Here is an 18,312-nt window from a genome sequence, read left to right as displayed (position 1 = left end):
AATATTTTTTTGGGTTATTGAAAAAAAAAAAATCAAAAGTTTTGAAAATTTAAAATATTACCCCATTAAAAATATTTTTATCAAATTTACCCCCATTAAATTAAGGTCTACACAAGAAAATGTTTTCTTATTTATCTAGTAATTGAACATTGACTCTTTGGATGCTAAACAATTTCATTATATTATATATTTATATATAAGTTTGTTAAAAAATTAAATTACTTTTAAAGAGTTTAAAATTATTAAAATTTAAATTTTTCTTAATAATTTATTTAAATTAATATGAAGTGATTATATAAAGATAGCGAAATTATTGTTCTACTTAAGTAGTTTTAACCATTTTTTTAACACAAAAAAGTAACAAATAAAATGTGAAATAATTAAAAAATTATTTAAATTTATATCTTCATTTTTCCTTTTATATTTTTATTCTTCAAATTATAATGAATAAAAAATAAATATGTTTATTTATTTGAAATAAATGATAGAACTACATATATTAAAAGTGAATAATAAAATTAGATATATTAATTTTTATATTATTCTTTCACATATTATATCTATCTTTAAGAATTTTATAAGTAAAATTTTATTAAATTATTATAAGTGTTTTTATATTAAAAATTAATTTATTTAAATATTATTTAGACTATATTTATTAAGAATCATATAATTAATTTTAACTATACAAACATTATTTTTATAACAAATAAAATTTTTGTTTACAAAAATATATTATACATCTTGATTTTATATGTAATTTTTTATATGAATTTGCATTTCAATAAAATATTTGTCCCCCGTAACCACAAATTCTAGATCCATTCTTGCTGACAACCTCTCTTTAAACTCAGATTTCGATCACTGTTTTTTAACGTCGGTCGCCGCCCTTCGCCGTCGGCAACCAACCAAAACCCTTCTATCTTCCTCTCACTTTCATAAACCCCCGTAATTAGCTTAAATTTTCAAAACACACTTTCCTTTTCACAAAAAGAGCAAAACTCAAAATCAAAAAACCTTAATCCGCCATCTATTATTGTCGCCGGCACCATTTTCTCCATCTTTTTTTCCCTTCTTTTAATCGGTTTGTTTCTCCATCCTTCTTTTATCATCTTATCCTCCTAAATCATCAAAAAGTTCAAACCAAAACCAACCCGAAACCACTAAACCAAAACTCCTTTCTTTTTCTTTTTTTTTTTTTTTTCGTTTGGCTATGAAAAATGTTGGCGTCGGGGGTGTGGGTTGGGGTTGTTCCACTGGTGTTTCAATGCATATAAGAAATCAAGAATTTTATAGGTCCTCTATTTTGTTTTGTTGTGTTCTGTTCCTAGAGAAAGAGTGAAAATTATCTTTGCGAGACGGAAGGATGAGCTTTAAACTTTAAAAAAAAAAAAAAAAAAATTAATAAACTTTTGCATTTAAATTACATCAAAAGTAAAATGGGTTATATAAAAAGAATTGCAAAATCTAACTTTTATACTTAACAAAGTAATTAAAATAAACAAAAACAAATCAACAAGGTAGCATTTAATTTTCTTAAGATTATCATGATAATATAATCATTATTATTAAAGTGATCTTATACTTGTTATTTAAAATCAATTTATTTAATTAACAATCATTAATTTTTAAAAATTAAAAATTATTGTATTTGACACAAATAAAAATTAAACATTATTTTGTTTAAAATTACAAAAATAACTGTACATATTGTAATAATTATATAAATTAATAATTTTAGTTTTGTTTAAAATAATAATTTATAAAATATTAGTAATATTTTATTTATTTTATAATAAAATAGTTTTTGTTGATAAGTAAATTAATTTTTATAATAAAAATTATGTAAAAAAATATTTGAATAAAAAAATAAATATAATCTATTAAATTTATAACAAAAAATATATAAAATATTTAACAAATAAAGAACATATAAATTCTTTTTAAATTTGTTATAATAAATATTAATTTAAAAATATATAAAATTATAATAAAATAATTATAATTTTAAAATAAAATAAAATTTTAACTTACATATTAAATAAGTAATATTGAACATTATTACCAATGAAGGTTAATAGAAGTGGTAAGAGAGAAATGTTGACATTGAAGTTTGAATCTTCCCACGATCTTTCATTGGTATATAATATATAAATTCAAAAAATTTATAGGTGAAAATTCAATGATTTCGTAAATCGCAATTGGATTGGCAACTTGCCTCCGCGTTAGAGATAAGGTAACCCTTTTTTACTCTTAAATTTTTTTTAAAAAAATAAAATATTATTAATTTTATATATTACTTTATTTCAATAATAAAATTTTTTTTATATGAAAATTATATTACTCTCTAAGATAATAACATGAGAACTTTATGTGATCCAAAATTATTATCATATAAAATTATCTAATACTTATCAAATATAATAATTCAATTATAATATATAATTTACTATAATTTTTAGAATAATTAATATATTGAGTATTATTAGTTTTATATATCATTTAATTTAAGTAACAAAAATTTTTATCTTTTTATGAAAAAATTAGATTATTTTATAAAATAATAATATGATATCTTTCAATGATCTAAAATTATTATCATATAAAATTATTCAATATTTATAAAATATTATGATCTAATTATAAGATATAAATCACTATAATAATTACTTTATTCCGAAAGGAGTGAGATTTTACCGCACAGAGAAGGAAAGATAAGAGAGTGGCCGGGGTGGTGGTGCCTAGTCTACGTCAACAAAAGTAAACGCTTTCAGTGCTATCTTTTCCAATCCAAGGGGTTTTTTTTTTTTTTTTTTTTCTTTAATTCTTAGATATTTTAGTAATGTATATGAATAAAGAAAGATGGCATGAATAATTGATGATGGAAAATCATTTCTGGGCAAGATTGGGATGTCGCTGGAATTTGCGATTCTGGTGAGAGAGAAGCGAAAGATGAAGATGGACAAGAGAAAATGATGCAAGTGTAAAGCAAAAGAGACGTCAGAATCCCAAATCCCAAATATCATATGATAAAATTCACCACATAAGCAAGATCAGTGCTGTAGTGAATACCAAATCATATGATCAAATGCCACATCATCAGATTTTGCAAAATCATATGATCAAAAACCACATCATCAAATTTAACAAAAGAAATTAAATATAGTTAATAATTGCATTGAAATTACAAATTTTAAAAAATAATTGTAAAGAAATTAAATTAATATTTTATTTAAAGTACAAAAATGGATAACATAATTTGATGTTATTAAATGAAAAAATTTTGCACTCATTCAATAAATCACACCATTATTGACACAATGGATTTTGAATCATCGTTAATGCATTTCATCAAAGAGTAATAACTGACAGTGGCCTACAACTCTCCCTATTTCCCAGATAACCTATTATTGTACAATTGGCCTACAACTCTCCTCTTGTTTACTGTATACCAAAGACGGTGTATTTTGAACCTTTGTAATTCCAGATGGATATATCCGTTTGCTTCGTTGCAATAAATTCGAAGTATGGCTTTACAGCTTACAGGGCATTTGCAAAAACCAGTTGGCGCCTTGTTTTTAGTGGGATGGGATAGTATGTATATCTGGAGACTGGACAGCAATGCTTATTAGTCTGGCGGCGTTGGCCATCTTTTCCTCATTCACACCACTAATTTTAATTTTTTATATTACTACCAAGTAGTATGTATTAACATTTCTAGTAGTTGCATTTATCACGAACGAATACCTACTTGAAGAGTGGACGGCAAAGGATTGAGCTGTCGTAAAAAGGACAAACAGGTTGGATTTCAATCGATTTGCCATACATGCATGCAGTTCCATTTTAGTATGGGGCCACTGAGCTTCCATCTTCGATTAAACCATTGTACAATAACTCATTTTTTGCTCTTCTAAAGACGTCCAAAATTACATCTGAAAAACATCTGTAATATTCTCGCTTGTGAATCTCACCATATGAGACCATTCGACGTCTACAATAAATCAAACTACAAGGGCGGGAAGATGTAATCGGTAAACAAGGACAGTAATGTAAATAAAATATACATACATACATACATATATATATATATATATGTCACTAGCTACCTAGCCAAAATCATTTCAACCAGATTAATATATTCCGCAGAATGCATTCAACAAAAAGATTTACACAACAGGACTCTCCCACCACCTGCATGCATGCATCGACCACCCCACTTCGTTTATGGTTCTTTTACTGGAGAAGGCCTGACAAAGGAGAAGTCATCTTCATTTTTCGCTTCCACATGGTGGGTTTCACGTATTTCGGTTGCTGGCTCATCATGATCCACTCTCATTATCAAATTGGTCGATGCGGGTGACAATGGTTCGGCTTCAAGATCAGACGTGTCATGATCTTCGTATGTGTAGGATGAACGAGCTGAGTGACCGGTAGTTTTGTATCGATGAAGTGTGTGTCCAGTGGAATGGACTGTAGAACTTGGGCTTGCATTTCCACCCAGGGTTCTAGTGGGGGACTTTCCTGCCTTCCCATGCTTCTTTTTTGCAGCCATATGCCACTTCTTAAGGGCCTTAGATGTTTGCTCATCAAAGATGGACTTTTTCATGCTGGAACCCATCTGGAATTTATAAGCATCACTCATTTTAATTCTATCCCTACTGGATAGTTCACATTAAAGAAAACAACAGAAGGATCCAATTGTAGCATTTACTCGTGGAGGATTTGTATGACAAACAATTTTCAAAAGCAACCAAGTTTTAATCTTCCCTCCATTTGCATACATATTCAAGAAATTCCTAGAAGCTACTTTAATCAAAGATACTGGAAACAGGTAAGGCACCTGAGTTACTAGGGCATACAGCGGAAGGGTGATGTAGCTGCACAAACATAGAACTCCGACCCTGCAAAACAAAAAAAAAAAAGAAAAGAAAAAAAAGAGGAGCAACAATGAAAGGATTATTCCAGCAAACTATCATATTTACATTTGAGCTGCATAATATTACTTTTCACAATAGACTAATGGTACTAAAGCTTAGGCTTACCCCAAAGAAACTTTTATTATGACAAGCTTGAAATTAGAATGAAAACAAGATCTCAGCCCAAATGAATACTGCACAAGGAATTACTAAAAATATTACACATTTATACCAGACTTTCAGATTAGAAATAATGAAAAAAGAAGGTTAAGAAAAACAGAAATAAAAGAGAGGGAGACAAGTTCCAAATGGGTAAAGTTAGCAGAGCTTAGTTAATTACCCAGATCCACAAGAAATAAGTTATCTGGAATGCATTCTGCCAAAAAGAAGAAAAAGGGAAAAATGAGCAAGAAAATAAATTAGGAAGTCACTAATGCAAGTAAAAAAGGACATGAGAAAAAAATTAGAAGACCTACCAAAATTTCCAGAAAATAGTTTAACAGGCAAAGAATGTCTATTACAAATCAGAATCAGACAGCAATTAATGCATGATAAAAATAGAATGAAAGACCTCTGATCAGTACTCCTCACATAAAATATTGTAAACAACTATGATAGAAAATAGCTCAAGGATGGAAACTGGTTCTCAACTCTCCTAAATATTTATGGTAGGACTGAAAACTGATGAAATCTATCATGCAATACCATTTCTTCACATTAGAATCTTAGTTTGTGCAAAATTTGTGAATATGTAAATTAGTGGAAACATTAAAGTTTCCACTGAATATGTGAATCTGTTAAAACGAGATTGCTTGCCCTAAATGCAGGTGAAACGGCTATAAAGGCGTTGGATTCCCAGTCACCAGCAAGCATATAAGATATTAACTGCTGCCACCTCATGCAACAATGATGCATGCTGTGACACTAATCATGCCAAATTTGCATTAACCAAAGGACTCTCTAGTTAGGTTGACCTCCTATAAGGAAAACATAGACACCTTCAACATTAGCCTTTTTGTTTTTTTATTAAAACTGAGATACTTCATACATAAAGTAAGCAAGGAAGAATTCTTTTTCTAGTTTTTATTACAGTTACCATGCACCTAAAGTTATGATTCCAAACAAGAACACAGAATGTTAGGATTTTAAACCTGGATTCATTTTATGTTAAAGGACAGCTAGCCTTATATTCAATAATCAATTAAAATAGAGAATAATGAATACCTGAAACAATGCAAAATGAATTAGATGAAGAACTAATTGGGGTCGACCAAACCAAAAATATTTGTCAGAGCCTTGTACAAGAGGTATTCCCTGGACCACGGCATGCCTTTCTGTAATTTCAAGAGCCATCTTTGTCAAAATGGCTTGAAGCTTTGTCCCAACAGCTAAGATTATCTGTTATCAATGAAACATTTAGAACTTTGAAATCTTCTATAATAATTCTAAAGAAACTGTTATTAAGAAATATTTCTTACAATCACAGGAATAATGGATGCCCAAAACAATGCTTGCCACCCTGGAAAAGCATGTGTTATATTAGCAAACAGAATTCAGCTTCTAATTCAGTTTGAAATTGCAAAATTTTACTCTGAAAGGATCCCCTCAAGAAAAAACTTGCTCACCTCTGACGTTTAGCAGCAAGAAGACCACAAATGATGCCCACAGCACTGGACTGCAAAGAGGATAAACCTAGGTTCAGGTACACTAACAGCAAGGAATGTTATCCAATGTAACAGAAATATAAGTACCTTACTCCTACAACGATCTTGAAGTCATCCTCTAATGATCTTTTGATATATTTTTGGAAGTTAAACTTACTTCCGGGAGCTAAATGAACCTATAATACAAGTTTGAAATAGTCAGGAAGAAAAAGTTGAAAACCAACATCAAATACTGTTGACTTGCAATTGAAAGAAACTCACAGTAATAAATCCATTCCGCAATGTCATGTAGTCAACCTTCCCAACAGACCTGAAAAATTGTCGAAAGAAGCATCCCTGCAGTGAAGGTCTAAGAAGATCAGTATTGTTTTAGAAAGGTAGCACATTGGAATACATACTCAAACCACAAAGGGAACCAAATAGTACTCAAGCAAGTTCATCTTTTTATTTTTTTATTTTTTTGAGAAATCAACTCAAGCAGCTTTATATGCACTAGCTGTGTTTTGGGAGTTAATCTAGTCTACCATAGCTACAACTATGTTTCCATATTCATTTTACAATCTTTTCTTTTCTTTTACTTTCTTCATTTATCATACTCGACTGCATTCAACAAGACAATCACACCCAAATTTTCATTTTTATTCATTAACTGGTGCAACATCTTCTCCTAAATGCAGTTATTTCTTATAAGAAACAACCTTTCCTTTTCAATGGAACCTTTATGCATCAACTTATGGCCACAACCAGAACCAAAATGGTTGCACTTGAATTTTCTGGTCAGTGTCTGGTCACTTGTACCTTCACCTTGTTGGTAGTTTAGAATGTGGTATATCCCACATTGAGTAGAAAGATCACTTATATATGATTTAAAAGAAATTACTTATGTTATTTAAGTAATTGAGCTAAGTGTTGGAGTGGGCCAAGTCATTTGAGCTTGCTAAGAGTTTTTTTAGTGGGTCAAACAATTTTAAAAGTCAAAGATAGGCATTTGGGGCACTTTAAAATTTTTATTATTATTATTATTTTTTATTTATTTCGGAATATTACTGATTCTAAATAAACATGTTTGAATAGGGAAAAAAATGATGGTACAAATAAACATATCTAAACAAGAAAACATGACTGTTTAAATAAAGTTTATTTAAACAATAAAACATGACTATACAAAATCTCATGACTTTTTGAATTGGCTTGATTGGTGAATGTTCATTTATTATAAATAGATCTTTTTGCCTGACCAATTCACTACTTCTGATTTAGAGAGTTTTAAGGCTTTGTTGTATCATATAGGCAAAATTGCCTTAAGATAATGTTCTTTACACCTCAAAGCCATATTTTCTTCTTTCTTACTATTTATGTTTTCTTAAATTTTCTAACAATTTAAAGGCAATTATGGATACTACATATACTATTGTCCCTATTGCTGCTATGGATTTGGAATCAAGCATGAAGGTTCATTTTCAAAATCAAGATATAATCAGACTTGATCATTTTAATGGATCAAACTACACTAGGTGGAAGGACAAAATGGTTTTTTTGTTAATTGCATTGAAGATGTTTTATGTGCTTGATCCAAATTTGGAACCAATTCCAAAACCAACTCCTGAAGATTTTGATGCTGTCAAGGCAACAAGAAGCAAACGTGAAGAAGATGAACTAGTCTGTCAAGGTCTTATTTTGAATTCATTATCTGACCATCTATATGACCTATTCAGAAATATGAAAACACCAAAAGAGATATAGATTGCTCTTAAACACAAATACATGAACGAAAAGAAAGGTACGGATAAGTTTTTGGCTTTGAAATACTTTGAATTTTCAACAACTGATGACAAACCAATCATTGACCAAGTGCACGAGTTGCAAATTCTGGTTTCTAAGTTAAGTGAATTAGAAATTAAGGTTCCTGATTCACTTCAAGTTGGAGCTATTTTGTCAAAACTTACTCCTTCTTGGAATGGATATAGGAAGAAAGTTCTACATTGAACAGATACTTTCACTATTGAAGAATTTCATACTCACATATAGATTGAAGCGGAAAATCATGCAAGAGATGCACTCTTTCTTGGAGGTTCCAGTGTGAATTATGTGAGTGAACAAAATTCTGGAAAAACTCACAAGTCTTTGGGTAAATTTCAAAACAATTTTAAAGTCAAAAGAATGGATTTAAGAAATCCAAATTTAACAAGAATAAAATGTGTTTCCATTGTGGAAAGAAAGGACATTTGATTAAAAATTGCAGATTTAAAAGTGCTGGTATTATGATTGGTTCTAGTTATGACAACAAGGCAAATCTAGTTGAGCAAGAAATTAATGAACTTGTTGCAATGATGACTGACATGCAAATTGGAATGACCATCGAAGTTCATATGGCTACTACAAATAAGTCATTTGATTGGTGGCTAGATTCTTGTGCAACAATTCATGTTTGCAACAACAAAGAGCAGTTCAAGACTTACGAAGAATGCAAGAAACCAAAAAACATCCTTATGGGAAATCATGTTCCTGCCAAAGTGATTGGAAAAGCAATAGTTGAATTGAAATTCACCTCAGGATAGAAACTAACTTTGCTTAATGTTTTTCATGTTCCTGAGATTAGAAAGAACATTGTATCTGCAAATTTATTATGTAAGAAAGGCTTTAAGATTGTACTAGAGTTTGATAAAGTTATAGTTTCCAAAAATGGTGTATTTATTGGAAAAAAATATTCCAATGATGGTATGTTTAAACTAAGCATTGATGAAATAAATAATGTTTCTGCTTATATGGTTGAGTATTCTTCTTTTTTATGGCATGCTAGATTAGGACATTTAAATTATCATTATATGAATCATATGACTAAGCATGATTATATAACATACCAGAAAAATCATGGCATAAAATGTGAAATCTGTGTCAAAGCCAAAATGACTAAGAAACCTCTTCCTAAAGCTAAAAGAAATACAAAATTGTTAGAACTCGTACATTCTGATATTTGTGAGTTAAATGGTTTATTAACAAAGGGAGGAAAAAGGTATTTTATAACATTTATAGATGATAGTTCTCGTTATACTTTTGCGTATCTAATGAGAACAAAAGATGAAGCTTTTGATAAATTCAAAGAATATAAATCAATTGTTGAAAATCAAAAGGAGAAGAAAATCAAAATTCTTCAAACTGATAGGGGTGGCGAATATTTTCCAGATTCATTTTCTCTTTTTTGTGAAGATAATGGAATTATTCATCAAAAGACAAGCCTTTACACACCTTAACAAAATGGTTTAGCTGAAAGGAAAAATAGAACCTTGGTTGAAATGGTAATTAGTATGCTGTTAAATGCTAAATTACCTCTAAATCTTTAGGGAGAAGCACCTTTAACAGCATGCCATATACATAATAGAATTCTTTCAAAGAAATTCTTAAAGACACCATATGAACTTTGGAATTACAGCAAAAAACCAAATTTGGATTATTTTAAAATGTGGGGGTGCATTGCCTTTTATAAAATACCTTATCCTTATAAATCAAAATTAGGACCTAGAGGTATTAAAAGTATTTTTGTTGGTTATGCACAGAATTCAAAAGCATATAGACTTCTTGATTTAAATACTAATGTTATTGTTGAATCTATTCATGTAGAATTTTTTGAAACTAAGTTTATATGTGATACTAAAATTGATATGAAGAAACAAATTGAAATAATTCCTACAACTGGAAATAAAAGAAAAGAAAGTAATGATTCTGTTGAACTTAGAATGAGCAAAAGAACAAGAAAAGAGAATCTTTTGCCTTCTGATTTTATTTCTCCAAATTCTATAGTATTCCTAGTAGAAAGAAATAGAACCAAAGTGCTTAATAAAACACCAATTCTACTAAATGTAGATGAAGACCCTAAAACATTTAATGAAGCTATGACTTTAAGAGATGTTGCTTTTTGGAAAGAAGCTATTAATGATGAAATGGACTCAATCATGTCCAATAATACATGGGTTTTAGTAGATTTACCTCCAGGTTTTAAGCCTATAGAATGTAAATGGGTGTTTAGAAAGAAATATAATACAAATGGATCTGTACAAACCTTTAAAGCAAGATTAGTTGCAAAAGGTTTTAAACAAAAGGAAGGCATAGATTATTTTGATACATATGCTCCAATAGCTAAAACAACATCCATTAGAGTTCTTATAGCTTTGGCTTCCATTTATAAATTACATGTGCATCAAATGGATGTTAAGACAACCTTTTTAAATGGTGACTTAAAGGAAGAAATATACATGGAACAACCAGAAGGTTTTATTCTTCCAGGTAATGAGAATAAAGTTTGTAAATTAATTAAGTCACCTTATGAGCTAAAGCAAGCTCCTAAACAATGGCATGAAAATTTTGATTCAACCATAGAAGCCAATGGTTTTAAATATAATGGAATAGATAAGTGCATTTACTCAAAATTTACTAAAGAATATGGAGTTATAATATGTCTCTATGTGGATGATATGCTAATTTTTAGTACTAATATGATTGGCATAAATGAAACCAAAAGGTATTTGATTTCTAACTTCAAAATGAAAGATTTAAATGAAGTTGATACCATTTTGGAAATTAAAGTTAAGAGATATAACAAAGGTTTCGTACTTAATTAAAGTCATTATATTGAGAAACTATTAATAAGTTTAAGTATCTTAATATAAAAAAAGCCAATACTCCATATGATACAAGTATAAAATTAACAGAAAATCAAGGTTATGTAATTGCACAACTTGAATATGCTAGTGCTACTAGAAGTATTATGTATGCTATGCATTGTACTAAGCCAGATATAGCTTTTGTTGTTTGCAAGTTATCAAGATATACATGTAAGCCTAGTATAAGTCATTGGAAAGCCATAGGAAGAGTCCTAGGTTATCTTAAAAGAACTAAAGAATTTGGCTTATTTTATTCCGAAGATCCAACTGTTTTGGAAGGATATTCAGATGCAAGTTGGATCACTAGTATAAGTGAGAATAAATCCACTTCAGGATGAATGTTTACCTTTGGAGGTGGTGCAATTAGTTAGGCATCCAAGAAACAAACTTGCATTTCACATTCAACTATGGAATCTGAATTTATAGCTTTAGCTGCAACAGGCAAGGAAGCTAAATGGCTAAGAAATTTATTAATTGATATAGAGTTGTGGCCACAACCAATGACAGCCATTTCCTTGTATTGTGATAGTGAAGCTACTATATCTAGAGCTTATAGTGAAATTTATAATTGAAAATCTAAACATATTAGTCTAAGACATGATTATATAAGAGAATTGATAAAAAAATGGAGCAATTACCATAATATATGTTAAATCTGCTAACAACTTAGTAGATCCTTTTACCAAGGCGCTACCTAGAAATTTGGCAAGAAGCACCACAAGTGGAATGGGTTTAACATTCCTTTTAAACACCAATAATGGGAACCTAACTTTGAATTAATAACCTCTAATTGCAAAGTTTAATAGGTAACAAGTTATTTTTATGTGTCTGTAAACACTAGTCAATCTATTCTAAATATTTGGAATACTAGTGTAAGCCATTGCATAAATGGAGGATGAGATTGAACTCTAATTGGAGTTTATAATTAAATGTCTATAACAATGGAGACATAAACAAAAAACTCCACCTATATAAACATAGAAGTGCCGCTTCAACAAGAAAATTGAAACTTTCTTGTAAATGTTTATGAATAAGGATAAACACATGACCATAATAGAGCTAAAGCCGTCATAAACCTCTAATAGAATATTAAATAAGTATTATGTATGTTATATCTTCAATTTTAACATTAAGAGTTGCGGTTTAATCTACGAACACCATCAACTTTGTTAGAATTCTAAGGTATATATGGTAATTGGAGGTTTAAATCAAAAGATACCTTCTTGTATTCATAATATTTATTTATGTGAAAGGTTAAAAATTAAGCACCAACATTCCAAATTGGTGGGGATTGTTGGTAGTTTAGAATGTGGTGTATCCCACATTAAATAGAAAGATCACTTATATATGGTTTAAAAGAAATTACTTATGTTATTTAAATAATTGGGCTAAGTGTTAGAGTTGGTCAAGTCATTTAGCCTTACTAGGAGTTTTCCTAGTGGGTTAAACAATTTTAAAAGTCAAAAATAGGCACTTGGGCACTTTAAATTTTGTATTATTATTATTTATTTATTTTGAAACTTTAAATTTTGCATTATTATTATTATTTTTTATTTATTTTGAAATATTACTGATTCTAAATAAACATGTTTGAACAATGAAAAACATGATGATACGAATAAACATATATGAACAGGAAAACATGACTGTTTAAATAAAGTTTATTTAAACAATAAAACATGATTATACAAAATGTCATGACTTTTTGAATTGGCTTGATTGGTGAATGGTCATTTATTATAAATAGATCTTTCTGCCAGACCAAGTTCACTACTTATGATTTAAAAAGTTTTAAGGCTTTGTTGTATCCTATAGGTATAATTGCCTTTAAGATAGTGTTCTTCACGCTTCAAAGCCTTATTTTCTTCTTTCTTACTATTTCTGTTTTCTTAAATTTTCTAACACACCTTATTAAATAAATTGTACCCTTTTTGCTAGTTAAAAGTACTTACAATGTAAAAGAAGAAAGGAATCCTAGTCCAAAAGCTGGTGTGGGCTTTCACAAAAGATGTCTCATGAGTAAGCCTGAATCGGGAAGGATCTACAAAAACAACCATGCATCAAGGTTAGCTTCCAAGATGCAACAATTAAAGTTGGGAAATTAGGTTCAAGATTGACAGTAGAAGTTTTAAAGCTATAACATGCACTAGAAGCAGTTCCGCGTGGAAAAATATACCATTTGAAAACTCATAGTCATGAGACAAAGTTTCCTGCTCCCATACCTTCCAGCCACGGATCTGTTCAAAGCAGCTTTTAATTTAAAAGATTATACTTATCTTTAAGAATGCATCTAGTAGAGAGCAGAGGATCCAGTACAACACACACAGATAAGACATGATTTAATTACCTTTAGTCTCCCAAGCATCATAGTAACAAAACTATATAAAACATGAAAAACTGCTAGGAAGAATATTAGGATGTGCAACTCATGCAACCCTCCAGTGGATATAAGCGGTTCATGCCCCTGTAGAGAAAACCTAGTTAGTTACAGTTTCAAGAAGACAGAAATTTATGTTGTAACTCATACTAAGACCAAAAGCAAATTATAAAGTTCCTTTGAAAATGAACAAATAAGTGATTAGGAAGATTAATCCAGAAATGTGAACAAGAGAAGCCACCATATAGCAGTAATTTGAAATGCAATAGCAAGATGTAGGAGGATGACTTCATGAATCTTAAAGGAGTGTAAGGCTTTTGTTTTTAATTACAAATGGTATCTATAACAACAGTTTCAATTTGTAAATCATCAAACAAGTTCCACTTCAATAGCTTGGACAACTGAAGTTGAATAAAATGACAAAAAAATTATTATTAAGTCAAATTGCAGAGTCCTATATTGTGACCTCAATTCTTGTATAAACAAATGTTTTAGTGTACTCACTGGTGGATCAGCACAAGTACGCATATTATTTCAGACAAAATCAGAAACAACAATCTTGTAGATGCATTTCAAGAGAAAAAAAGAAACTGAAATTTTGAAATTTACTTATCTGTTAATAGTTACCGGTCTTTCCAACATATCCATACAAGAAGCAGAAGTAATTGCTTAAACTTATTTATAGTATCTTTCTTCAGAACAGCACTATTTCATTTTCTCTGGAGCTGTTATGAGAGGCAGGCAGAATTTGGCATGCCCCATCCACAAGTTACCATACATTGTTGGAACTTTGCAGAAGGCTGTTTATGTCGGTCAAGGCAAGAAAAGACAATATGCCTTCTAGATACAGTGGATTCCATATAGTTCGTCATTGGTCTGCCTTGCACCCAACCCCTTCCCAAATGAAAATTTCAAAATTTTTTGACTATGTTGTCAGTAAATTATTTCTTTAGTTTGTGGTCAAAATAAGGTTTTTTTACTTTTCAACCTTCTACACATGAACATAAAACCATGTCTCGGACGTTTGCAGAAAAGAAAATTGGCAACACATGCAGCTCATAACATTCAATTGCAACAAATAATTATTAGTTCATTATTACTAATAATAATAATAAAACCAAACTAATTGGACATCAATGCATGTTGGCATAGGCTCACCTCCTTGCATTTAGGAGCAGTTGCAGCAGAAGCCAAAATTCTATGCTCAAACCACAAGAGTCTTCGACGGTGTTCTTCGCTGTCCTGCTCACTCTTAGCTTTGCAAGGCAACATAGTATTCGCAACATTTTCAGGGATACAGATTCTGGCAATAAAGCTCTGGCCAAAAGTGAGGAGCAGGGAAATGAAACCCAGAACCATAAGCTCTGCAATAATCATGTGGAAGGTCAAAGTTTTTTATTGGACAAATAGTGGTATATCATAAAACCATAATAGCAGCAGTGGGGGAAATGAAGATAAATCCAACAAGCAACATTTAAAAACCAGTTTTCGGCAATCAAAAGCAGAAAGCGTAACATGAGTAATCATAAAAAACAAAATTCAGGACTTACCAGCTTTAACCTTGTCCAAGGCTTCGTACAGGGCTCTCTTGTGCCTCGCTGTGAACCACTGAATGCCACAAACAGGTTGTGGTGGCAGAGGCAGTATTAGAAAGCTAAGCATATTTCAATGAAAATACCAACACAACACTGTACCTTTCATTCTCTCCAGTGAAATAGGGAATTGTTTTGCAAAAGAATATATATATATCTTTAAAATTGGAAAAGAAAAAGGCATATTTTTTTTTATTGCTATTTGCTTTTTCCCAATCCATTACAATTTTTTGATTGGTGCAGAAATGATACAGTTTAGGAAACAGGCCAGAAAAATAGAATGGAAAAGAAAGATACAAGATTTGCTGGCAAAGTATGAAACTGAAGAAGTGAGGTAGGGAAATAAGGAAGAAAACTCATTTATGAAATAACAAGAAACGCAGAATTAAAAGGAAGTAATAAAGTGTAATCAATAACAAGTAAAGTAATAAAGAAAAGGGAAAAAGGATTACCGTGCCAAGTTTGTGAAGAACCTTTTCCAAGAGAATAGAAATGATGATGATAACAGCACAAACCCCAGCCACCGCCCATGTAGGTGTCTGATCAAGCTTTCTCTCCCCTGAACTCTCGCTTGCCCCCATTACTAGTCTTTCTCCCACTATTAACCAAACCCACAAACAGTACCATAGCAACAACCGCACCATTTTTTTGTTTCCTTCTCTGGGTTTAATCGGAAGGAAAGGAAATCCAAGACAGGTCACACACACACACACACACACACAGAGAGAGAGAGAGAGAGAGATAAAAGCAAAAGGAAAGAGAGGGTATTGAGATTGGAATTGTATTGAAGACAAAAATATTTCGCTTTCCTGAAATTTATACAAAGCAGTGGTAGTGAATATTACACTAGATAAATAGAAGAAGAAAAAAAATCAACTTTGTTGCTGTTGTTAAAAAGAGAGAAGAGATATTGGAAGAAAGAAAGAAGGCTCAGAAGATGCAACGACCGCCCAGGACCCGATGCTGCTCCAACAACTCAATGTTAAATAACTATGACCACCAAAACGCTTCGGAGTTCCTTCCACAGAGATAGATTTTATTGAACAATTTCTAAACACCAACGTTTTTTAACTATATAATTTGAAATAACCTAGTATTATTTCTTTGCTTTTATTACTGATCTTGGATAGCGGTTTTGGAAAAGAGAAATTCAGTTGATACAAAGAGTATAGAAGTAAAATTTGGAGACGGTAAATTAATGTTAGTTAAGGAATAGAAAGAAGAAGCGCGTATGTTTCAGACGTCCATCCAATCCTGGCGTTGATTAAGTCAAACGTGTCCGAATGTAAACATAAGTCAAGTTGTCTAAGCCACATTCAATTTAGCAATAAAAACTCTTGTCGTTTTCTAATTTTCTTGTTTCAGGTTTCAGTTTGGCGCGTGAAGTACATTAATTAATCATTTCTCCCGCCAAAGTGCCATTCATCTAACCTCCCTTTGACTTGAGCCTCGATTCCTCTGCTTTCTTTCTGTGTTTCCTTGTGAGCACCACGAAATAAAAGCATTTTCTTGTGTTGAACTCTGAATTAAATCTTTCGTGTCCTTCAATTTTTGAGTTTAGAGGACCCTTTTTCTCATACTCGCGTTGCATTTGCGTGTGGGACGGACGGTGTCAATGTCATCATCCTTCCAGTCCAAACAAAATTGAAACTTTCAACTCTCAAGAATTCTTCCTTAAATTACCGTATGTGTACGACATTATTGCAGAATAGTACAGTATAATATAGTATCATAAGTCTGATGAGATTCCTTTGGTTTCCAGGAAGAAGCAAAGCAAGCAATAAATCAGATGTTAATTTGGGGAGTTGGGAGCATTAATTTTTAAGGCTCTCGCTGTTATATATAAAAATCCTCAATAATAAATAAAATAAAATTGTATGTATGCATATATAATGACATGGGAATATGAATATGTTGATGGAAATGTCAAGGTTACTTACGATGTGAATCTTAATTATAATTAATTTCCATATTATAATATAGATATATAGTAATATATACACTTACAAAAACCACAGCAAAGCTTCTTTCTCTGCATTGTACGGTATAAGCATACATGCATGCCTAACCAATTTCAAGCTTCTACTACTAATACTACCATACAAGCCTTTACAATTGTAATTTGATGTATGTCTGCGATCCTTCCTTCAAATCTCTGATATGTCCGCCAGCGACACCTCTTAATATAAAAAGCAGAAATGAAAAGCATTAAAATAAAAATAAGTTGTTAGAGCGGTGGCCTGGGGTTGGTTGGTGGTTGTGTGTCAGGTCACCTAGGCTGACCCACCCCCCTTCTCCGCCTTCGCGGCCTGCTTTGCTCTGTTATGCCCATTCACTTGCTTAGCTATGAATCATGAAATACTAGTTTTCTGTTTTCTATTTTAATTACTCTATATTATATTTGTTTGACTTAGTCATATTTTATGAAAATTACTCCCATATATGGATATTCTCTATGGACACATCTCAATCTCATCCGATGCGTGCTGAGTCAGCATTGAATACTAAGCCTTATCTCCGGCTCTTTTAATTATCTGCAACCTTTTAACAATCAATCATGGATTAATTTTGTTTAAATTTACATCAATACATTTTCTCATCCTCTTAATTTTTTTATTTGAAATTATCAAAATTAAATATTAAAATAAAAAAATTAACACTCAATTAACAAATCACTTAATTTTCTAAACTCAAACAATGCTTATATATAATGAATATTTTATTTCATAAAACCAATCAATGGAGCTTTCCAAGCCTGCTTGTTTACAAATGAAATATGAACCACACCATTCATTATTATTTTATTTACTATTGTTGGTGATCATTCATACCTATAAAAATAAACTTCATCTCTACGTTAGTTGTTTTACTCTAGACTAATTGCAATATTATATATTCATCAAATAAAAATTCCAACAATTTTTTTTAATTTATGAGATAATTAAAAAATATACAAAAATTAATTATAATTATAATCATAAAATGATCAAGAAACTAATACTTCCTGCAATATTATACTTAGTAGAAAAGTAAGATTAAACAAATAAATAATTGTCATTAAAAGAAAAATTATTTTTCGGTGAGCTGAACGCGGGTCTTTAGCAT

At 30.7% G+C, this 18,312-nt stretch overlaps 1 protein-coding gene across 1 annotated transcript; it reads right to left on the bottom strand.

The window, feature by feature from the left end:
- Positions 1-3,883: 3,883 nt before the first annotated feature.
- On the bottom strand, positions 3,884-16,414 carry MLO10 (Seven transmembrane MLO family protein). Its single transcript, XM_022885599.2, has 15 exons — positions 15,660-16,414; positions 15,166-15,223; positions 14,774-14,979; positions 13,586-13,702; positions 13,415-13,475; positions 13,191-13,279; positions 6,842-6,916; positions 6,668-6,756; positions 6,542-6,591; positions 6,395-6,435; positions 6,141-6,314; positions 5,257-5,292; positions 5,043-5,110; positions 4,841-4,901; positions 3,884-4,618 (listed from the first exon to the last, which is right to left on the bottom strand). Exons 1-15 carry the CDS (start codon positions 15,849-15,851, stop codon positions 4,223-4,225), a joined length of 1,713 nt encoding a protein of 570 aa, XP_022741334.1. The 5' UTR covers positions 15,852-16,414; the 3' UTR covers positions 3,884-4,222.
- Positions 16,415-18,312: the final 1,898 nt, after the last annotated feature.

The sequence above is a fragment of the Durio zibethinus genome, chromosome 10 (genome assembly GCF_047325235.1).
Source record: "Durio zibethinus cultivar Kanyao isolate XHJ-2024 chromosome 10, ASM4732523v1, whole genome shotgun sequence".
Lineage (NCBI taxonomy): Eukaryota > Viridiplantae > Streptophyta > Magnoliopsida > Malvales > Malvaceae > Durio > Durio zibethinus.
The sequence above is the reverse complement of the archived record's forward strand: the minus strand, read 5'-3'. Positions and strand labels throughout refer to the sequence as shown.

What these genes read in the sequence shown, in the direction of transcription:
- MLO10 (XM_022885599.2), bottom strand. Translation starts at nt 15,851, where the DNA reads ATGGTGCGGTTGTTGCTATGGTACTGTTTGTGGGTTTGGTTAATAGTG. An exon ending in TTCCTTTCTTCTTTTACATT is followed by an intron (nt 6,917 to 13,190) that starts GTAAGTACTTTT and finishes CCTTCACTGCAG; the next exon opens with GGATGCTTCTTTCGACAATT. An exon ending in CTTGCTGCTAAACGTCAGAG is followed by an intron (nt 6,436 to 6,541) that starts GTGAGCAAGTTT and finishes ATGCTTTTCCAG; the next exon opens with GGTGGCAAGCATTGTTTTGG.